Source organism: Ornithorhynchus anatinus, chromosome X3 (assembly GCF_004115215.2).
Source record: "Ornithorhynchus anatinus isolate Pmale09 chromosome X3, mOrnAna1.pri.v4, whole genome shotgun sequence".
NCBI classification, from domain to species: domain Eukaryota; kingdom Metazoa; phylum Chordata; class Mammalia; order Monotremata; family Ornithorhynchidae; genus Ornithorhynchus; species Ornithorhynchus anatinus.
The window spans coordinates 675,757-703,068 of NC_041751.1; the positions used below are offsets into that span (position 1 = coordinate 675,757).

At 54.9% G+C, this 27,312-nt stretch overlaps 1 protein-coding gene across 1 annotated transcript in view; it reads left to right on the forward strand.

The window, feature by feature from the left end:
- The window catches only part of RNF152 (ring finger protein 152), a 29,083-nt gene extending 2,604 nt beyond the window's left edge, over nucleotides 1-26,479 (forward strand). The window contains exon 2 of the mRNA XM_029053684.1: nucleotides 23,859-26,479. Coding sequence (XP_028909517.1) covers nucleotides 23,994-24,608 — 615 coding nt within the window. The 5' untranslated portion in view covers nucleotides 23,859-23,993 and the 3' untranslated portion in view covers nucleotides 24,609-26,479. The remainder of the gene's footprint in view (nucleotides 1-23,858) is intronic.
- The last annotated feature ends 833 nt before the right edge of the window (nucleotides 26,480-27,312 follow it).

The following is a 27,312-nucleotide window of genomic DNA, read 5'->3' on the forward strand; positions in this document are numbered from 1 at the left end:
GTGCGGACGAGGTGGAAGATGGTGGGGGCGGGGAGGAGGAGAGAGTCGACCGTAGGGGTCGGAGCGCCGGGACGGCGCCGGGGCCAAGCGGCGGCAGGCGGTTGTTTTTAGCTGCCCGGCAGGCTCGGGCCGGGCCGGCCGCCCCGTTCCGTGGGCTCCGTCCTATTCTGAGAATACCATCGCTTCTCTGTGGCCGCTTTTCCTTTGGAATATCTTGGCTCGGCTCACCCCGTGACGAGTCCTTTCCTTTCGGTCCTTTCGCGGCTGGAACTGAGCTCACGGGGAGAGGAGAGATTCGTCCGGTCGTATTTTTTGAGCACTTGTGGGCGCACGGCACCGTGCCAAGATGCCCCCTCAAGTCTCCTGGGAGCCTGGGCCCTCTCCCCCTCCCTTTGCCCCGGTCGAGCGTGAGGGTTCGGCGGTGCCACCGACTTCCCCGGAGGAGGGGGCGTCGGTGTATATTAAACTCTTGCTGTGTATTAAGGCTAAATGTCCTGAGTGCTGGGGAAAAATATGCAGGTGAAATTCAGATGCAGTCCCTGCCCCTCAAGGGGATCTCAGTCTAAAATAAGAAGGGGAGGGGAGGTGGGGCGACGGACATTAAAGGAAAGATGTGACAATAAAGACACGAGGACAACGATCTTAATAGCCAGAGGGCTCGGCCTCGTGATTACCGGAGCAGAGTTTTGGGCTCCTCCTGGCTCGGAGGCCCACGGTCACGTGGCAGCCACGACCTTCCCGATGTTCCGAAAGGGGAAAAGGCCTCAAGCTTCCACTGCCTCCTCGCTCCCGTCATCTGGCTGGAGAAGGTGGGGCTGGTGGAGGCCGGGTGGGGGGCGGGGAACCCCCCCCCCCACGCGCCCACTTTGCAGCGGGCCCCCGCCGTTCGCTGCCAGGGACTGGCCGAGGGCCCCTCGCCGCCGCCGCTTCCTCGCGCTTCCGGACTAGCGCTCCGTCCGTGCCCCGGGTCGACTCGCTCGCCCTCCCTGGGTCTCGGTTTCCTCATCTGTTGAATGGGAGGTCATCTCTTCCACCGCAAGTCTCATGTGGGACAGGAACCGTGTCCGGTCTGATTATGTGGTGCCTCCCTCAAGCAATCGTTGGTATTTAGTCATTAAGGCGAGAAACAGTAGCATGGCCTAGTGGAAAGCGGGTAGGCCGAGGAGTCGGAGCACCTGGGTTCTAATCCTGCCTCTGCCAGTCGTAACCTTGGGCAAGTCGCTCAAGTGCTCCGTGTCTAAGTTCACCTGTTCTCCCTCCTGCTTAGACTGTGAGCCCCACGTGGGACAGGGACTGTGTCCAACATATAACTTGTACTACCCCAGCACTTAGAAATAGTGCTCGACGCTTAGTAAGCGCTTAAGAAATACCGTAAAAGATGCTTGGCGAATAGTAAGCTCTTGACGTATCGGTTGAAAAAACGATGACTCTCGTTAGCGGCAAGAGTTCTCCAAGCATCGTGCTAGTAGTCATATTCTCCTCAAAGCAGAGGTGTTGGCTCTTTACTTTGAGCCCGGAGATGAGAACAGGGCGGAGAGATTATGCGGAGGAAAGACTGGAACAGGGTCAGGCCTCAGAGATCGAACGGGCCAGGAAACTACCACCTGGGGCCTGATGGGACATGCGTGGGTCTCATCAGAGAAGCCGGAGTTCAGCGGGGGGTTCGTCACCACCCACTCTGGGGGCGTTGAGTACCAGTGGGCAGAAGCGGCGAGGCATAGTGGATAGAGCGGGGGCCTGGGAGTCAGAAGGTCGTGGGTTCTAATCCCCGCTCCGTCACTTGTCTCTTGCGGGACCTCGGCAAGTCACTTCGCTTCTGTGCCCCAGTTCCCTCATCTGTAAAATGGGGTTGAGACTGCGAGCCCGACGTGGGACGGGGACTGCGTCCGACCTGATTTGCTCGTATCGACCCCGGCGCTCAGTTCACTGCCTGGCGGACTGCAAGGGCTTAACAGATGCCGCTATTGCTATTAGAGTTATTACTCGGGCTCAGAAGCAACTTCTGGAAACATCAGTCCGTCTTTTAAAATGTCTTCAGGGGTGGGTGGCCACTATTTATCTTTGTTAAGCGCTTACTGTGTGCAGAGCCCTGTTCTAAGCGCTGGGGTATACAGGGTAAAGAGGTTGTCCCCCACGAGGCTCACAGTCTTAATCCCCATTTGACAGATGAGGTCACTGAGGCACAGAGAAGTGAAGTGACTTGCCCACAGTCACAGAGCTGACAGGTGGCAGAGCGGGGATTAGAACCCATGACCTCTGACTCCCAAGCCCGGGCTCTTTCCACTGAGCCACGTTGCTTCTCTTTAAACCTGCTTTTATTCCACCTGTGGTCCGTGAGGTTTTAGGTGGAGCGGCTGAGAATCCAGACCGGTCACGTCATAATCCCGTGGAATCCCATTGTGGCCGGGGAACGAGCCTTCCGACTCTGTTGTATTCTTCTCTCCCTAGTGCTTAGTGCAGCGCTCTGTGCACGGTAAGCGCTCGATAAATACTGTTGATGAGGATGATCCCGATGGGCGGCGGTAGGGCCGAGGTCATCTGGGATACCGAGGCTTTTTCCAGATGAGAAGGGAAATTCTACCGAGTAGAATTGCCTCTCTGGGAAGTGCTTGGCCAGCTGGAGGGCTCCGGAAGGACAGGACGCTGGCACGGTCAGTGCCGGGGATTCGGTTCCCGCCGGAGAGAAGGGGAGGGAGCTGTTGAGGCCGGCGCAGCGTCCTGGTGGTCGGGGCCAGACCCTCCCACGCCCTAAGTCTTCCCCGGAGATCCCGTGCATTCCCTCCGGCAGCTCCTCCGGAACCGCCGGTCTGCGAATTCTTCCCTCTTGACCCTAGCGACCCATCCTGCCGGCACAGCTCTCAGTAGTTGGGCCTCTCCTCTCCCCTTCCCCCAGCTACCCGTAAAACATTTTTGCTCTTTTCGGTCAGAAGTGACCGGCGAGTGGACCGCGATGACATTTTGCTTGGGCCCGATGATAATGACGGTGTTCGTTAAGTGCTTTCTATGTGCCGGGCGCTATTCTAAGCGCCGGGGTGGATACGGGCAAATAGGGTTGGACACCGTCCCGGTCCCAAGTGGGGCTCAGTCTCAATCCCCATGTTACAGGCGAGGTGACCGAGGCCCAGAGAAGTGAAGCGATTTGCCCAAGGTCACACCGCGGACAGGCGGCAGAGCCGAGATCGGAACCCGTGACCTTCCGACTCCCCGGCCCGTGCTCTATCCGCTACGTGACGCTGCTTCCCGACGGCCGCTAGCCACGGTGCCTTATGCCGAGGTCGTCTTCACCGGACCCAGCGTGTGACTAGCAGTGGCCCGGTCAGTGATGGAGCGCGGTGGGCGAGACGGAATTCCTGACTGCCCGTCTCATTGCTGAGGAGGCCGTGCGCTCTCTCCTCATTACGGAGGGAACGAGACGGAATTCGTGCCTGCCAGCCTCATGCTCTGAGGAGACTTGTGTGCTCTCTCCCATTATGGAGATTCTTTCTGTCTTCGAAGCCTTTCGGCGAGAGAGGTCTCCATGCTCTCGAGGGTTCTGCTTGGCCTCCGGGAATGCGATCGTTTATTTCTAGGAATGTTAGACGGGTGCCGGCAGAGCGCATATCATCGTTAACGCAGACCCGCTATCCGAGTTACTGACCGTATCGGCTCCGTAAATCCCACGCGAACGAAACATGCGGGAATGTGCTAACGTTTATGTCCCGGCCTCTGGGCCTGGGCTTGCCAAATCCCTTTTTCTGGAATCCCGCCTGGACGTGGAGCTTCCGTGAAAAACACCTCTCCAAAGAGTTCCTGCCCCTGACGGCATTTCGTACAACCCTCTCATTTTTGAACTCCCGTTCCTTTTTACCGGGCGGGGTGCTACCGTGCAGGCATGAATCGGGCCCTCTCTGGGAAGCGTACTCAGTCATCCCTGCTGGGCCTCCAGATGAGGAAGCCGGGGCCCAGAGAGGTGAAGTGACCGGCCCGAGGTCACCCAGCAGATTGGGGCAGGATCGGGATATACGCGGCTCAGCGGAAAGAGCCCCGGGCTGGGGTCGGAGGTCATGAGTTCTAACCCCGGCTCGGCCGCTGGTCTGCTGCGTGACCTCGGACAAGTCACTTCACTTCTCTGGGCCTCTGTTCCTTCATCTGGAAAATGGGGATTGAGACTGTGAGCCCCATGTGAGACAACCTGATTACCTGGTATCTACCCCAGCACTTAGAGCAGTGCTTGGCACATAGTAAGCGCTTAACAGATACCATCGTTATTATTATTAGAATCGGGGTCTCGGTCCATCAGTGGTATTTTTTGAGCACTTACCGTCTGCAGAACACCGTACTGCTCACTTGGGAGAGTACGATATCCTAGCATCGGTAGGCACATTCCCTCGTCTCCCGACTCCCGGGCCTCCGCTCTTTCCACTAGGCCCCGCTGCCACCCAGGGTCCACTTTGTAGATCAGCCTTTTTCCAGACTCCCGACTGCTACCTTGGCGGTTCGAGGGAATCACCCTCCCTCCCCGAACCTGCCATTTTTCCCTTCTCTCTGCCTGCACGAAGCCCTGTTGGTAGAAAATGGCCATCTACCACCTCTGCCATTAACTTCCGAAAAGATACTACCGCCTCTGTCGCCGGGGTCTCTGGGAAGAGCGAGGGACTCTCCCTCTCTTTCTTCAGATCCCCGTCCCAAGGAGCGATCTCGGGAGATTCAGTTCGTGGAAGAGCGGAGGTTTCTCACCGCGACGGTAGTTGTGAAATAGCTCCCTCGACAAATTAGGAGCTGATTCGCCATTGCCCCACCGAGTCCGCCCCCACTCCCGGCAGCGGCATTCCCGTCGGCGGAGGTCGGAGGGCACCAGTCCAGAGGACGCTGGGAGAATCACTCCCGTCGGTCCACAGGAGTCACTGAACGCCCGCTGGGGGCAAATCGCCGTCCTAAGCACCTGGAAGAGTACGAGTCAGTAGACTTGAGCCCTGCCACTGAGGAATCTAATGGATCGTGAACTCCACGGGAAGGATAAATGAGGGTTCCTACCAGCGCGATACACCGGAGACCCAGAGAGCGAAGCTCTAGTCTCCCTGTTGGCCGTCGGCACAGAGCACCGGGTTTCTTGCGGTGGGAACGGTAGAGTTCCGAAGCCGAGTTAGGCCGCTTGCTCTCGAAGGTTATGTGGGGGCGAATGGTGCATTCCTTCCAGAAATGCATGTCGGAGCAGTGACCAACCGGTGTTCCCGCGTGTAATATTAGATCCCGCGGAAGCTCTGCGCTGGCGATTCTCAGAAGAGACTCCTAGCGGATGAGAATGGATCTGTGTAATCTCCGAGGCGAGGCTCCGTTAACGTTCTCTTTTGTTGGTTTCCAATGCCAAAGGGGCGACCGCTAGCAGGGCTCCTCCAGGAATTCTTGGCGTCGGTCACTAATATTCGAGCTGGAAGTCGATTGCATTATCAGCGTCTTTTTGCTTCTGTCCAAGCCGGGAGTGTGCGAGGAGGCGATTGGCTATGGCGGTCTGGCCCACTCTGAAGTCCTGCTATCCATCGATCAATCTTATTTATTGAGGTCTTACTGTGTACAGAGCACTCGACCAAGTGCTCGGTAGATACGTTTCCCTGCCCGGTCCTGGCCGGACCGGGCAGGGCTGGGTGGGGTTGGTGTCACTGGACTTGACCTGCTGGCGCAGAGATGATTGCCCTAGGGTCACCTGGCTCACTCCCCCACGAGCCCAGAGCCCCACGACGTGGGGTGGTTTTTCCCAGGGTTCAAGGTGTGACGTGGAGTGGGTCTGGAAGGAGAAGAAGGTAGGGCTAAAGACGCCGCGGGGGGCACTCGGGGGAGAGAATGGAGAGCCGATGGGGAGCGGAGAGAGGAGAAGCGACAGGGCAGGGAGAGAGGGAGTGCAGAAGGGAGAGGCAGCAACAGGGCTGCATTTAAGTGACTTGTCCAGGTCATGCTAGGCCAGTGGCAGAGGGAGATTGGAACCCGGCTTTCCCCTCGGCCTAGTGGAAAGAGCGTGGGCCTCGGAGTCGGGGGATCTGGGTTCTAATCACGTGGCCTCCACCTGAGTGCCGCATGGATTTGGACAAGTCACTTCACTGCTCTGGGCCTCAGTTTTCTCACCTCTAAAACTGGAGATTAAATACTTAGTTTGCTTCTCGCTTATACTATGAGCCCTGAGTGAGGCAGGGATTTTGTTTGATCTACCCGTTGCCTGTCTACTTGTTTTGTTTTGTCGTCTGTCTCTCCCGTTCTCGACTGTGAGCACGTTGTTGGGTAGGGATCGTCTCTATCCGTTGCCGAATTATACTTTCCAAGTCCTTACTACAGTGCTCTGCACACAGTAAGCGCTCAGTAGATATGATTGAATGAATCTATGATTGAAATCTCAGGTTTCAGTAGAGTGCTCGATCCAGAGTATGCCCTTAACAAATGCCATCATTATTATTATTTTTATTCTATAATAATAATAATCAGATCCAGGCCGATCCCCTCGCTCCCCACCTCCCGAGGAGTCTCGGCAGTTTAGGCCAGAATGCTGTCTAAGCAGCCTTCGTTTGGGATCGTTTTGTCGTGTGGGCTCGTGTATGAAGTTGAAGGGAGTGTGTTTGAACTCTAAGGGTTTCATCCGTTCAGCACGCTAGAGAACATTTCTATGAAAATTATAATCCTAGAGTAGTGATTTAGTCTGTGAGTAGCTGCATACATCTGCATTATTAGGGTTTGATGATTTATGTGACGCTGTGTAACGGATGAGATTGCCCGGTTCGGGAAGCCCACGTTACACAGGCACTTAAAGCACTTACCCAGATATTGAGACCTAAAATGAACTTCGCATTAGCTCCGCAGACATTTTAGTCCAAACAAGCCGTGTGCCGAGAACATTCAGGCCAAAGTGTGTGTTTCGGTCTGGTCTACGTGGCTAGCTTGGGTGCACCCGCTCACAGTTTGATTGTGGAAGAGAGGAGACCAGCGGCCAGGACGACGAGATCGGCCACAGTAGCGGCGGTGACGGGGACGTCGCTCGACCTGCCGGGTGTGGGGTGTTTTTCTGGGTTCCTACTTGTGACACAGCCGAGCCCTGTGCTGAGCACTCAGATTTAGAGAAGCAGCGTGGTGTAGTGGATAGAGAAGGGGCCCGGGAGTCAGAAGGTCATGAGTTCTAAGCCCGGCTCAGTTACTTGTGTGACCTTGGGCAAGTCACTTCACTTCTCTGTGCCTCAGTTACCTCGTCTGTAAAACGGAAATGAAGACTGTGAGCCCCAAGTGGGACAGGGACCTGATTACCTTGCGTCTACCCCAGCACTCAGTACAGTGCTTGGCATACAGTAAGCGCTTAACAAACGCCATCATTATTATTATTACCTCCTCCGTTTTCCCATGGATGGAGAGGAGGCCTGGGTTTCTTAAGGCTCCTCGTCACCGAGCTGGGCAGCTGACTGGGCCCGGACGGACTGCCTGCCCGTCACGCCCCTTTTCGTATCGATGCGGTGCCCTCATCTGAGTGGTTCGGCACCCGGTGAAGCGCCCCGGCTCCCCTCGGGCGCCCTGGCAGCCCGCCCACTGTGCTCCGCAGCTGGCAGTGCCTCCCACGGCATCAGGCATCCCGTCTACCACTCTCAGGGGTGGTCTGTCAGAGTCTGGGAACTAGTCTGTCAAAGTCAGTCAGCTTCCGCCAGGATTGGCTGATCTGCGGGGTCAGGAGCCAGATTCTCGGGGGAATGCAACGTGGCTGGCGGCGACGGACGGGACTGAAGCAGAGGGCCTCTCCGGAGTTATCATTTGAATGGGATCCACGCTCACCATGCGCCAAGCACTGGGCTGAACACAGATATAGATGACATGGAGGACCCAATCCCTATTAATCAATTGTATCGAGCACTTACCGTGTGCAGAGCACTGTACTAAGTGCTTGGGAGAGTACATCGTAACAGAGTTGGTAAACACAGTGCCTCCCCACAACGAGTTTACGGTCTAGAGGAGGAGACAGACATTAATAAAAAGAAATTACAGATATGTACAAAAGTGCTGTGGGGCTGAGGGAGGGGTGAATAAAGGGAGCAATTCAGGGCGACACGGAAAGGAGTGGGAGAAGAGGAAACGGGGGCTTAGTCGGGGAAGGCCTCCCGGAGGAGACGTGCCTTCAATAAGGCTTTTAAAGTGGGGGAGAGTCACCGTCGGTTATAAAGAGGGAAGGCGTTCCAGGCTAGAGGCGGGGGACATGGGCAGGAGAGATTGGCGGCGAGATAGATGAGATCAAGGTACAGTGAGTATGCTGACATCAGAGGAGCAAAGTGTGCGGGCTGGATTGTAGTAGGAGAGCGGAGAGGTGAGGTAGAAGGGGGCAAGGTGATTGACTGACTGCTTTAAAGTCGATGGTAAGGAGCTTCTGTTTGATGCGGAGGTGGATGGGCAACCCCTGGAGATTCTCAAGGAGCGGGGAAACGACTGAATGGTTTTGAAGAAGAATGATCCGGGCAGCAGAATGAAATGTGGACTGAGTGGGGAGAGACAGGAGGCGGGGAGGTCAGCAAGGAGGCTGAGGGAGTAATCAAGGTGGGATAGGAGAAGTGCTTGGATCAAGATGGTAGCTGTTTGGATGGAGAGGAAAGGGCAACTTTTAGAAATGTCGTGAAGGTTGAACTGACGGATTTAAGCGATAGATGGATTACGTGGGTCGAATGAGAGATGAGTCACGGATGACGCCAAGTTTATGGCCTTGTGAAATTGAAAGATGGTGGTGCTGTCTACAGTAACAGGAAGATCGGGGGAGGGCGGGGTTTGAGAGGGAAGATGAGGAGTTCTGTTTTGGACATGTTAAATTTGAGGTGTTGGTGCAACAGCCAAGTAGAGATGTCTTGAAGGCAGGAGGAAATGCGAAACTGCAGAGAGGGAGAGAGATCAGGACTGGCTTAGAGAGGTCCCTACCCCTCAAGAGGATTGCGGTCCAAGAGTCAGTTACTTAGGGAGTGTGTTGAGGGGAGGTGTTTTTTTGGTTGTTATTTTGGTCTTCTATGGTATTTGTTATGCACTTACCATGTGTCAAGCACTGTGTTAAGCACTGGGATGGATACAGTAGTTAGATGATCAGGTCTCACGTGGGGCTCACAGTCTAAGTAGGAGGGAGAGCGGATTCGATAATCCCCATTTTGCAGATGAGGGAACTCGAGGCACCGGGAAGTGAAGTGACTTGCGCAGTGTTCGGCTCTAAGTGATCTCCCACCCGTGGCCAGGCCAGGGTCATCCGGTCCGTTCAGCCCCCTCTGCCGAGGGCTGCAGAGGAGACGAGGAGTTCTCTTCGCGGGCAGGCACCCGTTCTCCTATGGCCGAGGGGGCCTCTTCGAAGACATTCAGCTTTGCCGCTCCTCACCCAGCCCAGCTGGCCCCGCGTTTCTCCGCACGCGCCCGACGTCTCCACCGCAGTTTTCCCACCCTGAAGAGAAGAGGATGCCTTTTGCCCTGGTGTCGCACAGGGCTTGTGAGATGATTTAATCCCTCGACTGGAACCCACTTCCTGCCTTCGTGTATACGCAGGGCTGTTATAAATAGCATCGGTTTGGCTTCCACCGCAGACAGACCAAGGGAGAAGAGACTTGAATTCAACCGGGAAGCTGTTGGGTAAAGCCAGAGCAGCACAGTGAGTGTATTGTCCAGGGGCTCACGAGGCCGTGATCGCCCTTGCCGTAGTCTGCCCTGCCTGCGCTAAGCCCCCATTTCCTCTTCTCCTACTCCCTTCTGCGTCACCCCGACTTGCTCCCTTTATTCTTTCCCTCTTCCAGCCCCACGGCACTCATGTACAAATCTGTAACTTTATTTATTTGTATTAATGTCTGTCTCCCCTTCTAGGCTGTAGGCTCGTTATAGGCGGGGGACGTGCCTGTTATATTGTACCCTCCCAAGCACTTAGTATGGTACTCTGCACACGATAAGTGCTCAATGAATACATCGACTGACTGACCGACTGACTGCACTAGAGACCCTTGGCGTTGCAGGGAAGGAAGGGGAAAGGCAGTTTGCCAGTTAGCTCTCCTTCCCCCTTTCTCATTCCAGCAAGAGAAAGCTTGCACAGAGATAGCCTTGGACCACTTTAACAGCTAGAGGCTCTTAGCTTTTTTTTTTCTTTCCCCAAGTGCTGTAATTAGGAATTGCCATTCTATTTCTGTCCCGGCCAAGGGCTTTTTTTCTCTTTAAAAAAACCAACCGAACAAAAAAAACCATCATCCGGGGATATTGTCGTTTCTACACTGTGATGGTATAGCCCGGCAAAATGGCTCCCAGTGAACAAGGTGGAGAGGAGGAGCCTCCAAAGAAAGGGGAAGCCGAGGACGGCGCCAGCCGGCTTCCCCACGGCCGGCGGACCTTCCGGAGGAACCAGTGGAGCCGAAGGGCCTGACGTGAATTTTCCCCCGACTCGGCTTCCGCCCTCGCCATCGGTGGACCACGACTAGGCCGTGCTGACTGGTCATGCGGAAGTGATGTGCCCCAGGATGTTTGGCCTTGCTTTTCCCCCTAGCTTTATCCCTTGCTCATTCCAAGTGCCATTGCCGCTGAGGGTGCCCGCCCTCCCTCCCCTCTTCCCCTCTGCCCCCTGGCTCTTCCTTGGGAGTAGCTGGACGGAGCGTGGGGAGGCACGTGTGCCCACTTGTCTGTGTGATGACGAACCAGGCCCCTGTGGTTCCAGGTCATTCCTGGCCTCCGTGGTGTGGGCCACGGGAGCCGCCCGCGGACGGACTCTTGGACTAGCCAGCGGCTGTGCCAGCCCTCGCTGCTTGGGAGGAAGCCGCCCCAAATTCCTGGTCCTGTGAGTCCTTCGTTCTAGATCGTGGGTACTCGGGCGGGACCGGGCAGGGCCAGGTTGGACTGCTGGGATCTGAGATGGCAGGGCGGGGCTGGGCTGGGCGGGGAATGGTAGAAGAGGGAGGAGGGAACAGTGTCTCACTGACTCAGTGACCTGCTGGCACCCGTGGAGTCCTGGCGGTCTGGGCTCGGACCTTGTTCCGAAACGGTGACCTCATCTGCTTCAGGTGAATGTACAGTTCAGATTCCCATTTTCCGTTCCTAAGGGCTTGCCCCGCGGGCACGGCCCACCGCCCCCCCGAGACTCGGGACACCTTGTCTGGGGCAAGCTAGCGGAGAGCTGCTGCCCTCGCGATGCCTGGGGGCTGGTGGTTTGGGAAATGCTGATGGGGGCATGTGGGGGTGGTCACCGGTAGATATAGGGGGTGATTTCCGTAGCGTACGCTGAAGATAACTCACCGCCTCTGAATTGGCAGGAGTTTGGAGAACGTTTCCAGAAGGAAGTTTGCATCATCGTCCCAGTGTCTGGAGCAAGGGTGTCCCTGGGCCTGTGTTTACGATGATCCAATTTTGTGTCCGGTGGAAACGAAACCATTTCTAGATAGTTCCCCACCCAATGCAGAGTTTTCGTGACTGCCGGAATCCGAAATGCGGGCGATGGTCCCGAAAGCTGCATTCTCCCCATTTTGCTGACAAAAGAATCGGGGATCCACGCGTGAATCCGCGACCCCGAATCTGCCAACCGGAAGCTGCCCATCGGGCGTTGAGTCTCGCCCGGGACTTCGGCTGATGGCGGCACTTGTCCCAGGTCCTAAAACTAGCCTGGTTGGAATTTCTCTTCCCCGGCCGGCATCTCGGTAGCGTGACTGTGTCCGTTAATGTGTAGCATGGTGTCCGTATCGCTTCCGGGCAAGATTGTGAAGTGTTTCGATGCATACTTTTCATGTTAAACTGGACTTTGGGGAGGATGCTAGGAAAAACTGAAACTATCTGGTAGAGTCAAATAATGACATAGTTTATATTTCCTAGGACAATTACAGGATGACAAGGGAATGATATTTCCTTAGTGCTTGACAGTCTTAATTTTACAACCGATCTGATTAGAGTCTCTCTCTCTCTCTCTCTCTCTCTCTCTCTTTAGTGGTGTAATGAGACCCGAGGATCAGGCTGAGGTACTATGACCCTGCCAGAGATTCAGTTATAGAAATAGTGACCGTCTTCCCCAACAGGCCCAGTCTTTTCTCTGGCTGCTCCTCTGATGTGAGATATCTGCAGTTAAGATGTGCACCTACTTTGACCAAGCTGCAGTATCATTGAGTAAAGAAGGGAGGATCAAGCTGACAGCCAGTCAGAAAGCTCCTTTGTAGTAAATTTGGTTTCCACCAGTCAGAAACCTCGCCGCCCTGCCCCGTCTGTATCTGTGTCGTGGAGTCAGAAGATCGTGGATTCTAATCCCGGCTCCTCCACTTGTCTGCTGCGTGACCTTGGGCAAGTCACTTCACTGGGCCTCAGTGACCTCATCTGTAAAATGGGGATTGAGACTGTGAGCCCCATGTGGGACAGGGACCGGGTCGACCCGATTTGCTTGTATCTACCCGGGCGCTGAGTACGGTGCCTGACACCACATTATCATCATCATCATCATTATTCTCTCGGGAAGCAGTAACAGTGCAGCTACCCTGGTGGGGGATTTTGGGGTTTTAAAAATCTCTGTTTTTCCTGACCTCTCCACATCCTTAAATTATCCTGTTTTTGGTCTCGCCAGCTGTTCCTTTTCTCTTGCTCCAACACCGCTGGGCTCCCTGTGGTCTGGAAGGCAGAGAGTAGAGCAAAATCAGTCAGCCAATCCCTGTGATGGATTGATCTGTCACCGTGCCCTGGAAAATTTCAGACCACTGGGTCCCCAGCCTCGGTCACCCCGGGTTCTGCTCTCCCCTCATCTCAAGCGAAAGGATGGTGCCCCGTTTCTGTAGGATGTCAGACAGGGGTCGATATTTGAATCAAAATTTTCAGGACCAAGTCGCATGTCCCTGGGCTAATTTGAAAAAAAAAAAAAATTACATTTCTTACAGCGACTTGGTGGAATGAATCCGGGGAAAAATTCTCAGTACCTACCATTTCCCTAGATTCACAGCTCTCTCTCAGCAGACGGCTAAATGATCCAAAGGCAGCTGGGGGTGGATTTTCCCCAGTTGAGTAGCCTCCATTACAGGGATCTCTTTGCCAAGCGTAGAGTCCATGCAGTGAAACTTCAGCATGCCCAGGATGCATGCCCAGCATGCACTCTCTGACATGCTCGCAGGCCTGTCCAAGGCCTTGCACACACGTGGATCTCCTCGCGCAGAACCGCAGACACAGCAGTGCCTCTGTGGAATGCTCAGGCCCCCTCCACCTGTGCTTCCGGGTCCAGGAGAGGACTGCTAATCAAGCCCGGGTGAACCTCCAGGCAGATGTCTGGGATTTCATTCCCTCCTCCTCTTTGCTCTTGTTCTTAGAGGTCTTCGTCCTCTGCGGGGCTCCAAATTCTGCTGCCGAGGTCACCCTCAGAAGAGAGGCGGGAGCAGTCTGCTGATTGCTGCATAGTCTCTCCCGATCAGCGCTCCTCCACTGCTTTCTCTGACTGACCTTCTCCCACCTGGGTCAGCTGGGGCTGAGGATTAACTCGGACAGGCGTGCTTTGGCCGGAGGCTAGGGGAGGTTCACGGCCCAAACCTGGCCCGGAGAGGTGGGAGACATCTGGGTGGGGAGGGCTGGCGATTAGAGACGTGTCCCTTGCAGGTCTTCCTCAAACCGGGGCTAAAGAATGTTCCGTCACGAGAGGGTGGCTGAGATTTTAAACCAATTTTCCTGAAGGTGGGGTTGTAGCAGAGCCCGTGACTAGGAAAGAAGAAGATAAAATAAGCTCAGATCGGACCCGAGGACCATCACGAGAGTTCTGAACTGTGCAGAGGACACGCTTTCCCAGAAGCCGAGAACAAGATTTTAATTGGAAGATTGTCAGTTTGCTAGAAAGTGTCCAGTGAGTGAGAGCCTGTGTGCCGTAGAGGGCGGTTAATCGAGCCATGCTTGGATGAACTGCCGTCCAGAGTGGAATATTGGCTGCAGGGGCCCGGACACAAATCGCACGTCTCGGTGTGCGTTAAAAAACTGGAAAAGGAACAGAGCAGCAGCTGTTAAAAAATGAAATGGAACGGATTTCTGGATCTGCGTCATCATCCTGGGACGGAAAACCATCTTGACCCTAGAGTCAGTCAGTCAGTTGTATTTATTGAGCACTTACCGTGTGCAGAGCACTGTACTAAGCACTTGGAGAATACAGTAACACAATATAACAGTCCCATTCCCTGATCACAGTGAGCTTACAGGCCAGAGGGGGAGACAGACATTAATATAAATAAAATTACAGGTAGAAATCTGGAAGAGAGAACGAGCCAGTGGCCGCGCCTCCTCGGGTCCACCGGGCCTCCTCGGGCCCACCGGGTATCCTTGGGCCTTTGGGAATCCATAGCATTGGTCCGGCGGTGGATGGAGGCCACCGTCGGAGAAACGGCTCGTGTGCCGGCTTTGGCATTGGCCGTGGCGGTGGGCAGCAGTGCCAACTTCTCTTCCCGTGAGCGCTGACCAGGATGCAGCCCTCCTGTTCTGGGACAGCTGGCGGGGGGACTCGAGACCGATCCTCTGGTCAGTTCTGGGTGGGCTTACAATGGGGATCTGGATCATAGCGTTGCAGGACTGAATGGTCCCCGAGAGAAAGACAGCCTTTGACTTTTGCCAGAAATTCAAAAAAGATGCCCTCCCTCTTCCCCACCCCAGTGTTTTCCCTCTTTCATCTGACAAATGACCTGGAGGCCTAAACATTCCGTAATGTGATTTAATAGAGTCATGAAAATAACGAGAAGGCATTGCCGAGCCCACACGCGTTTTCCCAAGCCTCCTCCCGCCCCATCTCCGGAGGTGGGTCGGGAGTGAAACCGGCGTTTGTTCCCTCGACCATTATCAGCGTGCCAGGCGAAAGGTGGCTGTGACATCCTTGTGTGTACTGGACGGTCAGCTCTGTGATGCACCCCTCACGATGCACCCCTTATGATGGCTTTGAGGCTCAGGTGTTTAGAACAGTAGTCCAGTGCCTAGAACAGTTCTTGGCCCATAATAAGCGCTTAACAAATACCATCATCATCATCATTATTATTATTTTTGATGGGAGGCCACCCCTCCTTTCCCCCCGCAAATTATTATCCGCCCTTGAAGACTGGGAAGGACCTCACCTAAAGGGATAAAATATCATGGTGCCTTTAATTCTCAGTTAGTCTATCGTCAGTCGTATTTATTTAGCGCTTACTGTGTACAGAGCATTGTACTAAGCCCTTGGGAGAGTACAATATAACAAACAGATATGTTTCTTGCCCACAATGAGATTACAGTTTACAGTCTTAAATTCCAGGAGCTCTGGGCACTTAACATTAAGCCTCTGGTCACGCTCAGCATAAAGGCAGCCGACACCCTTCCGGGAGCTTTTCCCATGTCCGGGTTTTCGCTGCCCTCGTTCCCTGGACCCCGTTTGCACATCGCAGCGAGACCCGGAGGGGAGAGCGGGCCGGCCCAGCAGCATTATTGATGTAGGGGGCGGAAGCCGGCAGTCTGTGACGAGAAGGCTTCCGCGGAGCCCGGCGGCTCCAGAAGTGTTTCCCATCCAGATTCCTCGAGGGTGCCAACCGAAAAATGATGCGCTTTCTTTATTGGGGGGAATCGTTGCTTCTACTGAAATCTCTACTTTGTAGTTTCAGATTCATTCATTCATTCAATAGTATTTATTGAGTGCTTACTATGTGCAGAGCACTGTACTAAGCGCTTGGAATGAACAAGTGGGCAACAGATAGAGACGGTCCCTCCCTCAAAATGGGAATCCTAGAGCAGAGCTCACCCCCCGCTCCCCCAGGGTACAGGACCAAGGAGCGTGTTTGGAATTCAGCCTTGCTCATCCCCGGTTTCAGGGAGAGGGCTAGACTGGCAGTGAGTCTCTTCCGGGGGCACAACTCCAGGCGGACAAGTCCGTGTTACCGCGTAAGCAGCCAAATGAGGCTCGGGCCAGCGGTTCCCAGTCGTCGGCTCTGGGACGGCACAATCGAGCCTCTGAGGAGCGAGCGAACCATTGGGAAGCCGGAAACGCCCGCCCTTCCCTCTCGGCGCCTGGCAGCCAGGCACCAGGCGTGACTACGCCGAAAATGGGCAACAGAGCTTCTCTCAGGAAATATTCTGACATTCCTCGTTTCCCCCAGAAAAGTAGAACAATAGCGCATTCACCACAAATTGTTCAGTAGAAGAATGTAATCCGTGGAACCGCAAGGCAAACGAGGTAGCCGTATGAGCGTGATTAAACATCTGGGGAAATCAATGGGAGTCCTTTGATCCCAGCACAGACAGACTCTGTGGTGTGACCCACAGCAGATATTCCATTCAGTGAGTTGCCTTTACAATCCAGAGGGCTTCAGAACATAATACCAAAATAGTAGGGGTTTTTAATGGACATTGCTAAATGCTCTCATTTCCTCTGCCTGTACCTTCCCACCCTCCCTCCCTCTTCCACTTCATCTGTTAATTTCTAGCTCCATTAAGTCTGTCCTTCCCATTAAAGGTGAGACTTTTTGGTGGCGACCGAGATTCCGTTCCACCCTGGAGCCCGCAGAGATTATCCTTGACCACGGTGAGGAATTTCCCATTTGCTGTTCTTGGATGTGGCTGTTGGTGCCCCAGTCTTCCTGAGGCCACCAGCCAGACAGAGCTCCAGGCTGGCTGGTCGGCCCCGGACAGGGGTCTCCCAGCATAAACAGTGGGGTTCAGTGGAAAGGACACGGCCGTGGAAGTCTGAGGATTCAATTCTCAGCCCAGCTCTTCCACTTGCCTGCAGGGTGACCTCGGACAAGTCACATAACTTCTCAGTGCCTCAGTTTGGTCATCTGTGAAATAGGGATTCAGTGCTCGGACGGTGAGCCCCATGTGGCACGGGGACCGTGTCTGACCCGGGTCTACCCTGGAGCTTAGTACAGTGTTTGGCACGTGCATAATTATGAATATGTACTGAGCACCTGCTGTGTGCAGACCACTGAACTAACCACATGGGAACATACAGTAGAGGTAGAAACACTGATCCAGTCAATTATTTGTATTTATTGAGCGCTTACAGTTTGCAGAGCACTGGACTAAGTGCTTGGGAGAATACAATATAAAAATAAACAGACACATTCCCTGCCCCCAAAGAGCTTACGGTCTAGAGGGGGAGACAGACTTTAATATAAATACATAAAAATTACAGATATGTACTAAAGAGCTGTGGGGCTGAGAAGGGGGAAGAGTAAAGGGAGCAAGTCAGGGCAACTCAGGAGGAAATGGGAGAAGAGGAAAAGGGGCCTTAGGAAAGCCTCTTGGAGGAGATGTGCCTTCAATAAGGCTTTGAAGGGGTGGGAGAGTAATCGTCTGTCCCTACTCTATCCTTAGGAACTCACAGTTTAGTGGGGAGGTAGATGTAAAATAATTTACAAATAAAAGAAGTATTCAAATACGTAAATTCAGGGGATCGTAGCGAAGATGTGATATGAGAAGAAAAATGCACCGGTGAAAGCGTTCTGGAGGAGATGGGATTTCAGAAGGGCTCTGAAGGTAGGCCTAGCCGTGGTCAGGCAGATTGGATAGGGGAGGAAGCTTGGGCACCCTTGGAAAGAGGAGCTGGGGAATGAGGTTGGGACTCCGGGCCCTTAGCTGTCCGACCTTTGCCATGAAGCATTCCCTTTGCCCAGCAGTTTTCAGATTGTTTATCCACCCCAGCCCTGGGACACGCTTCCCCTTGCCCATTCCCGTCTCTGTCGGTGTCCCTGTTCTCTTCTTCCCCCTCCCCTCTCCGGTAGCGCCTATCGGGAAGCCGACAGTGCCGGGACATCGCAGCCGAGGGCCCGCGCACGGGCCGGAAAGGATCGTAATCGCCAAGGCCGGCTCGGGGACCGGCCCGGCGGGCCGCCGTCGGCCTGTAGAGCGGTGAGCGGAGAGGCGGGCAGGTGACCAGCACGTGAAGGGCGTTAGGTGTGGCTGGTTCTGCCTTTCCTATCCTGGTCTGGTGGGTGATTGATGAGATTTTCACAGTGGTTTCTCCTTTTACTCTTTCAGTCGATCAGTGGTACTTATTGAGGGCTCGCTGTGTGAAGAGCACCGTACTAAGTCTTTGGGAGAGTACAGCATAACAGAGTTGCTTTCCCATCAGCTGAGGGAAGCGGATAGCCGGAACGGCAGCCACCCCCTGTAGGGTTCATTCTCTTGTTCCAGGATCGCTTCCTCAGGAAAGGGAGCCGGTGTGGGTCTCTGCTGTTGTTCCGTGAGGTGGGAAAACAGAGCAGAGTCGCAGCGATTAAGCTCTAATTTGGAAGGCTTCGTTTCCTGAGGGAAGCGTGGCCTTGAGCTTGCAGCCGGCCCCGGCGGGTCCGAGGTGACCTTGGGCTTGACTTCGTGCTGTGGGCGGCACTGCCTCACAGCGTGCTGGGCTGTGACCTCGGTCCACCGGGTCACTCAATAAGAGCATTAGGGAATTCCTTTCTGTTGGAATCCACGACTCCAAGCCTTGTCGCCGCCCCAGCCGCCATCCCAGCTCAAGTAGGCGGGTTTCTGAGGTCCGTCTGAAAGGTGACTCGTTTGGGGATTCGTCTTCCCCTTTCCTGAGTGGATCAGGGAGACGTGGCATCGGGCCTGGGGAATCGGGAGAAAGCTTGGACTAAGTGGACATAGACTTACCGGAGCAAGGCGGCAGAGCCGGAGTCCCAGTGATGATGAACTTGGGAGAGTTACTCTTTCCGGATGGGAAGCAGCGATTATCCCGGTATCTCGTGTCCAGCTTGAACCCTGTAAACTCGTCATTGCATTTACTGAGGCTTACAGGGTGGATACGCTGTGCTAGACCCTGAGGCCAAGAAGACATAAATCATTCCGGCCCCATCCCTGTCCCCGAGGGGCTCTCGGTCTTGGCGGCGAGGAAATCAATCAATCGGTCAATCGTATCTATTGAGCGCTCGCTGGGTCCGGCGCAATCCATCAATCAATTTTATTTACTGAGTGCTTACTATGTGCGGGGCACCGTACGAAGCACTTGGGAGAGTCCAGTAAAACAGAATTGTTAGAAACGTTCCTGTGCCCACAGAGAGCGTACAGTCTACGCAAGACATAGAAAAGAGGACGAGGCGGTAGAAAACAACCGCGGACATACCAAAGGGAGCCTCTGAAACCTAGAGGGGATCAGCAACTGCGAAGGGCACGGGGTGATCTCAGAACAGAAGCAGTCTTGGCAGGGACTGGTCCTGAATTCTCTCTCCTTGCCAGACCTCGGGTAAGAAGCGAGGTCCTCACCCCTCAGAATTGGGGTGTGAGTGGGCCCCGGCAGGTCGCCGGTAAAAACCCCCCTTCTCCCCCCCGCCCCCCCCCGCCCACACACACCCTCCCTTCCCCGAGTTCCATACTAGGGCATCGGTATTGTTGTTCCAACAGAGCCGTGTGAATGAGCTCATATCTCGTGCGGCTGGATTTCGTTTTCACCTTCCTCTTGTAGAGGTGGGAGGGGAAGGGCTCAGGAGTTGCCTTCCACGGTTACGGCGGCGGATTTGGCCAGAGCCATTCTAACCACAGGCAGCCCGGCCTTCGGGCTTTTGCCCAAATCTGGGCGTGTGGCGATTTTAGCCGCCGAAGGTGGACCTTCCTTTTTTCTGGGATGGCCGGTTGAAGTCTTAGATGCCGGGACGGAGGCTCGTGTCTTTGGTGGGGTGAACGATTTTTCCATTCTGCATTGGAAAATATACCGGTTTTAGCAATAGGTCGTGAAAATCCAACATGAGAAGGCCGGATTGTTGTGGTGGTGGATTTTCCGGTTAGGATTCTGTGGCAGTGACCCTGGCATTTTGGGAATATGTGTTCAGCATCCGCAAGGGCCAGATACAGATAAGGACAGTCATGTCCCATGCCTGAAGGAATGTATCAGCCAAGGGTCCGGCACCGTGTCCCTACAGCGTGGAAACGCCGGGCTAAAGGGAGATTGGGCAGCGAGGTGGCAAGGTAGGCTTGGGCCATGGCTAGGGCAGGAGCTGGCTCAAAGCACTCTGGGCCGAGCTTCAAAGCGCACGCTCTATGACTCACCGAGATCCTTTCTCTGCGCCATCTGTTTACGGAAACATCTGGTCCTTGCTGACTCCGTCCTGCCGTCCCAGGGAGTCGTCCACAAGCTGGATGCCCGACGATAATAATTACTCTACTTGTCAAGTGCTTACTATGTCCCAACCGCTGTTCTAAGCGCTGGGGATGATACGAGTTGATGAGGGTTGGACACGGTCCCTGTCTCACATGGGACTCACACTCTTATCCCCGTTTTACAGATGAGGTAACTGAAGCACAGAGAAGTTAAGTGACTTGCCGAAGGTCACACAGCAGACGTGGCAGAGGCGGGATTAGAACCTGCCTCTTCTTGAGTCCCAGGCCCAGGCTCTATCCACTAAGCCACGCTGTTTCAAGTCATCGTGTTTTCGGTACTGATGAGAGTTCGGAGCTTCCCACAGCTTTCGGTGGCTTGTTTGGGTTGTAGAGCGGGGGCCTCGGAGTCAAAGCCCATTGACCTCAGCCCCGCTTATGCCTGATGGGGAAGAGCTGGCTTGTGACAAGGCAGAAGGTCAGATTCTGCCCGAAAATCAGGGCTTTTCCCATGAGCCTCTTCCCGGGGGGAATTCCAGGTCGGCTGGCCTAACCCAGGCCTGTCCAAACAGGAATGCCAGGAACGTGGAAGGCAGCATCCTCCCGAGGTGAGGTTGAGTCAGGAAGCTGGATGGATGGAGCTCGGCCCGGCGGTTGGACGGGGCGGCCCCTCGGCACCCGGCTCCGGGCTCCCCCGCTCACCGCCCGTCTACCCCGGTGGCGCATTCACAAGTGAGAGGGCGAGGCAGCTGAGCAGGGGCCAGAGGCTCGCGAGGAAGATCGAAAAGACCGAGGGACCGGCACTCCCTCCCGCACCGTCTTCAAATGAGGCCGGAGGCCGGCCGGGTCTCTGTCGCGACGACGGGTTTGGCCCGTCTCTGTTTTCCCCTGTCTCTCGGGAGCCCCGATCTCTAGACGGTAAGCTCCCAAGGGCGGGGAACGTGTCTACCGACTCTCTCGTGCTGTGCTTTCCCAAGGGCTTCGTACGGTGCTCTGCGCACAGTAAGCTCTCAGTAAATACCACTTCTCGATGAGCGGATTTGCAGAGCCTTCACTGGAGGAGACCTACTGCCGTCCCGACGGCTATCCGCCGGGCCAGTCCGCCCATCGCGCCCCTGCCGCGGGCTCCCAACGTCCCCCTGCCGGGTGGCACACCCCTTCAGGATGGACTCCCCTTGGATTTTAGGCCATTCGATCCGTCGACCTCTCGGTCCGCCATTCCGCAGCCGCTCGGGTGTCCTCGTGCCCCTCGTCGTCACTCGGACGGTGACTCGTCCGGTGGTGGAGGGCGACCGGGGGTGTGAAAGGGCAGGGACTGTGGGCGACCAGTGGGAAGAGCCCCACGCCGACCCTCCAGTGGCCATCTTTGAAGTCTTACAGCATCAACGAGTTTTCTACTCGTCACTGTGATTGCCAAGGTTGTGAAATAACATTTTTCACCGTTAATTCGAAGGAGCTTCAAAAGATTTTTCCCCTTCTATTTGAGATGAGCCTTAGCAGCTAGTTTCCTTTCGGAAAAACGGTTTTCCCTCCCTCTATCTCCTTTTCGGCCTCGGGGCACCTAAAATGAACGGAACTGGCTTCCTCATAAATCATACGTGCTCTGCGGTGCTTTCACAGAATGCTTAATGTGTCTGGGGAGCTTACGGGAGGCTCTCCCTCCCTCTCGCCATAACGAGCCGCTTTATAGGAGTCTCGGACCGACCTTGCCATATGACGGGAAGTGTGAACGACACGTATGGTGCAAGGTTTGGCGGTGCCAGGGGTTCCCCTACCCGGACCTCGTGAAGCCCGGTAAAATTCAGCTTTAACTGTTGTAGTGTTTTATGGATGCCCTGATTTTTGACTCGTTTACGTTATTTAGTGTAAATGGGTTGAGGGCAGTAACCCTGCGTGAGTGAGAAAATGCATCCCTTTGTGAAAGGTGTTCCTAGGTGTCCTCTCTGTGCGACTGGCTGAAAATGTCCTCCGTAACCCCTAGATTCGGTTTCCCTGGGCGTATTGAAAAACCAGCCCCATCTGCCTCTGTCTCTCTTGCTCTCCTCCCCCCTCCCACTCGGCCGCAGTTGCCTCACGGGCTGGCCCTGCTGCTCTTCTCTCCCCACAGGTGTCACGAGAGGGTCCAGAGGCTGGGGGTCTCACTTGGGACAGAGGAGAGGTTTGGGGGGCCGGGATAGAGAGAGAGAGAGAGAGAAAGAAAGAGAGGGACATCTCGAATGTTGCATAAAGCTTCATGCCTCACTGTTGCCAGACTCGGAATGTCCAGCCTCCCCGAGCCATGCTCGATCTGCTTTTCTCTTAAATCATTTCATCACTGAAGAGCGCACTGCCTAATTTCCCAATGGATCGGAGGTGTACTGGGATTCCGGCTTCCAGACACCTCGTTTTCACCCTCAAACACGATGGCGGGCGGTTCCGAAACATCGTCAGTCAATACGGTACACCCGTTGGTTTGTATTCCCGGTCTGTGGAACACCTTTTCCATCAGCAAAGGCCTGAGATTGAATTAGCGCATCATCCAGGGAGAACACCTTTCACCTATTAAGAATGCCAAGCCACACATAGATTTCCAAATTTATTCACTGGAAGTTTATTTCCACGTGCCCTAATTGAAAATAAATTTGATATTTTTTCTCTCTTTGAATGCCATCTCCTCTTCTTTACCTGTTTTGTTTTCGCCGCCCTTTCCAGTTAGTGCCGAAAGGGCAAAGAATGACTCCTCGTTAGCCTCGGAACATTGCCCGTACATTCTCTTCTCTTTACCAAACTAATCGTCATCGTTAATTATACTCTGGAAATTAAATTGGAAATTCACCAAGTAAGCGCGGCATTGTTTAACGCAGAATGAGACCATTTATGGATTTGCGATCCTGTTGCCTCAGCACTGAAAGTTTTGGGCACCTGTCCCTCTCCCTTTCCTCTCGCCGAAAGGTTGTTGGCCTTTCTCTGCTGTGTTTGCCGGTGGTTACCTCCGTGCTGCTGGCCACGAGCCGAGTGGACGGGAAAATAGCCAATAAATTCCGCTTCCATCGCAGTCGTCCTCCTCCGTTGAGCTTTCGGGCCAAATCGAGGTTGCCGGTCAGAAAGCTAATGTCAACCGCGTGGAAAGGGCACTGACCCAGGAGTCGGAAGATCTGGGTTCTAATCCCAGCTCTGTCAGCTGTCGGCCGGATGAGCTGGGGCGAGTCATCTAACGGCTCTGTGCCTCAGTCTCCTCGTCTGTGAAGTGAGAAGTCCTTACCCACTGTCGCTCGTGCTTAGTCTGTGAGCCCTAAGTGGGCCAGGGCCCGTGTCTGACCGGACAATCTTGAATCTACCCAGCATTTGGTTCGGTGTTTAGCACGTGGAAAGCGCTTCTCAGATATCACAATTGTTATCATTCGTTGGGTTCGAACGAATGACCGCAGTTGATGCCTGCACGGCCCCTCCCGCCGGGGTCTCCTGTCGCTGCCTGCTTGGAAGGGCTAGATCCACGCTCGGGGGTCACGGTCGAAACATCCTCGCCGGGCCCTTTTTAAGTAGAGCTACTCGGACTGGATAGAGAGGCCCTTCGGGGGCTTCTGCTCCAGCGGGAAATTTGGGGTGAGGCCTGGGATTTTGCAGAGTCATGGACGCCAGGCAAGAGGGTCTCCCCGTCCTCCCCGCCGCCCGCCCCTTGCCCTTCTCTTGATGGACAAAGAACTCCCGGCGGGAGCGGAGCGCGAGTCCTCCGCAGCGTCGGGGGAAGCTCCCGTGCCTGCATGTGCCTGCTCCCCCGCCCCCTCTGGGCCCAGGAAGCATCGAAGGGGCCACCGGGCCGCACCCTGCTCCGGGTTCGGGTCGCCTAGTGGTTTTCCCTCGGGAGGTAACTGTGTTTGTTTTCGTTTGTGTCCCCTCAGGCATGGGCGGCCGGGAATCTGCTGGACCCCCGATCGCCTCCTGACCACGTTCCTGTCCCGGAGAGGCGTGGGAAGGGGGATCGGGCCTGAGCCGGGGGATCCCGCGGGTCTCTCCTCCCCTCCGGGACCGCCAGCATGGAGCCCCTGTCCCAGGACTCTCTGTTGGAATGCCAGATCTGTTTCAATTATTACAGCCCCCGGCGGAGGCCCAAGCTGTTGGACTGTAAGCACACCTGCTGCTCGGTTTGCCTCCAGCAGATGAGGACCAGCCAGAAGGACCTCCGCTGTCCCTGGTGTCGCGGCGTGACCAGGCTGCCCCCGGGCTTCTCCGTCTCTCAGCTGCCCGACGACCCCGAGGTCCTGGCGGTCATCGCGATCCCCCACGCGTCCGAGCACACCCCCGTCTTCATCAAACTCCCCAGCAACGGCTGCTACATGCTGCCCCTGCCCCCTCCCAAGGAGCGCGCCCCGCTGCCGGGCGACGGCGGCTGCCGCCTCCTGCCGGGGGGCCGGCCCAAGTCCGTCGCCGCGGTGACCGTCCCGGCCGAGCAGCTGCCCCTCCGGGGGGCCGCCCCGCCGGCCCCGGGGGAGGAAGAGCAAGGGCGGCGGGGCGGAGCGGGGAAGAGCGCCACCTGGTCGGGCGTGTGCACTGTGATCCTGGTGGCCTGCGTCCTGGTCTTCCTGCTCGGCATCGTCCTCCACAACATGTCGTGCATCTCCAAGCGCTTCACCGTCATCTCCTGTGGCTGAGCCGGCGCCTCCGGGGTGGAGTCTCGGGGCGCCAGCTTAGGGGTGGAGACGGGGATGACGGCGGTGGTGGCGGCGACGGAGGTGGTGGTGACGGCGGCGGGGAGGCGGAGAGGAGATGGGGGGGCGGCGACGCCGGTCGATTGGTTCGGAGCACCGGGCGGCCGCCTGGCGGTCCGATGGCCGACGCGCGGGGCGGTCTCCCCTCGGGCTCCCCCGGGCCAGCCGGGGACGGGGCACGTCGGACCGGGAAGCCGACGACCCACGCGTCGAAGAAGACTGCATGCATCGCCATAATCATTTATTCGACGAGTGGTGTTTTGTAATGGTTTCGATCCCGGTTCGAGGTAGGCGTAGTCCACTTAGCCGTCCCGATACCGTGCGAGGCCGACGACGGAGGTCGGCCGCGGAATGCGGCCCGGGGAAATAGAAACGCTCGCGTGGGCCCCGGGAATGAAATGTGAGAAATCTACGGAAGATCGGCTAATGACGTGTGTCGGAGCCCCCGCCTCTTCTTCTTTGCTTTCACTGAGGTGAAAAATCACGTGAAAAACAAGACTCTGTCTTCGCTCAGTTGATATATATTGAATGGCTCTGAGTAAAGTGCAATGGACGCCGGGTTTCCAGAACCGATGCTTAAAAGGTGTCCCGTCTGTCTGTGTGAGTGTGTGGGTACGCGTGTGCACGTGTGTGTCTGTGTTATGTACTCTCTCCTGAGGGAAGAGTCCACCCCGGCAGTTAGAGTTTTCTTGGGGGTGATGGGAAGAGAGGGGTGTGTGTGTGTGTGTTTGTAAGTGAGGACTGAGCAGGAGAAAGCTATAAAGGGAATTGGGAAGATTACCTAAGTTTTCATGATACATACTTGTGCATGAACCATTTGACAAAGATGGGGCTGGGTGTGTGTGTGTTTTATGTGTTTATGCGTGCATGCCTACCTCAGGTTTCTACATCCTTTCCGAAGAGGCTCTGGGAGTGAAGAATTGTATCATGGGATTGGTGACTTGATAGACTTGACTTCTTCCAGGGAAGTATCAAGAAACACGTTACTTTTACGCCGCGTCTCCTCTTCACGTGAATTTGTTATATCTTGAGAAGGGCTTAGTAACAAAATTGGAAACCGAGTCAAACGATCACCAGCTCGAGAGTGGGATGAGGCCAGCAGACGATCCAAGAATAAGCTATGGGGGATTGACTCTCGGAAGCCCGTTTCTTCTCGATAGGGAAAATTAATTGAGAAGACGCGGCCATCGTGCTCCCTTTCGACGGTCCGGTTGGCCCTGGAAGTGACTCGCGTGGCCAATTCCAGGCTCCCAAGATAGGGTGGGTTCCGGATCCCAGCCGCAGCCACTCGGATCCCGAGGGATACCTGGGAGCCGTCTGCTTCTGTGGAATGCCTGGCGAGGGTGCGGATAGGAATGGGAATGCGTTTCCCTGGTTGGACTTTGTTTTGTCTTTTCGCGGGACAGATAGGGACGGGGACGTGGAGAGGAGCCCTGGTTGTCCCGCTGACAGAACAATGGCGGGAAATCTAGAAGCTGAGCGTGTTTCTGGTTTGTCTGTGCTGGGGCTGCCTGCAGAAAAAGCATCCTCTGCCGGAGCAGGAAATTAGATCCTAGGGACCAACCATCGGCCAAAGAATCTGTTAACGGATTTTTGCCGGAAAAAATAAATCGGACACTTAGTCTTTCAAATTCCGTTGCTCTTAATATCGGAACTTTAGTTAGAAGAATAAATTGGAAATTAGATTAAAGTGCCATGTTGTGTAATTTGCTGGGTGTTTTCCAAATAATCTGGGATTATGTGCTGATAATTTGGGATTCGTGTTTTCGGCATACAGTTCTGCATTATGTAACATAATATAATTGTAATTGTGGTATTCGTTAAACGCTTACTATGTGCCGAGCGCTGTTCTAAGCACTGGAGTAGATATAAGGTCATCAGGTCGGACACGGTCCCCGTCCCACATAGGCCTTACAAGTTTTAATCCCCGTTTTACAGACAAGGTAACTGAGGCACAGAAAAATGAAGTGACTTGCTCAAGGTCACACAGCAGACATGTAGCTGAGCTGGGTTTGGAACTCTCTGACTCCCAGGCTCGTGTTCTTTCCACTAGGCCACACTGCTTCCCTAATGTACTATTGGACATATACCAAATGTTGGTAACTATTTTTCATGTGATTTGCCTAAATGCATGTCTGATCCACTTTCTAACCAGATGTTGTCTTGTTTCTATTCTCCATGTGGACTCCATGAATTTGGGGAACCGTATTAGTGTTTCATTTCAGATGACCTTCGGAAGCCCTACTTTTCGTCAGTTGCAGGGTGTGTGTGTGTCTGTGTGATTCCGCGCGTGTTTTAGCGCTGGGCCACGCGAGATATGCCACGGCAGGCTTCTCCCTGAACGTGAGCCATCTCTGGAGGGACCACCGGGAGCGGGAACAGCTTCGCTCTGCGAGCCAGCCTCGCCGAGGCCAAAACCTGCAGCGGGATGGATCCATCCTTCTGAGTTTCTTGGGGTGATGACTGGTGGCAGAATATATTCCCTGAAGAAGCCCGAGGCAGACAGACCCCAGCGAGCAACAGAGCCACCCACTCACCCACACTGGCTCTCTCTTGGATTTTTGACCCCGGGCGCTGCTGCATTAATCACCTGAAAGAATTCAGATTTTTTTACGAGTCCGCTCCCGTTGATGAGGTGCTTTCTAGA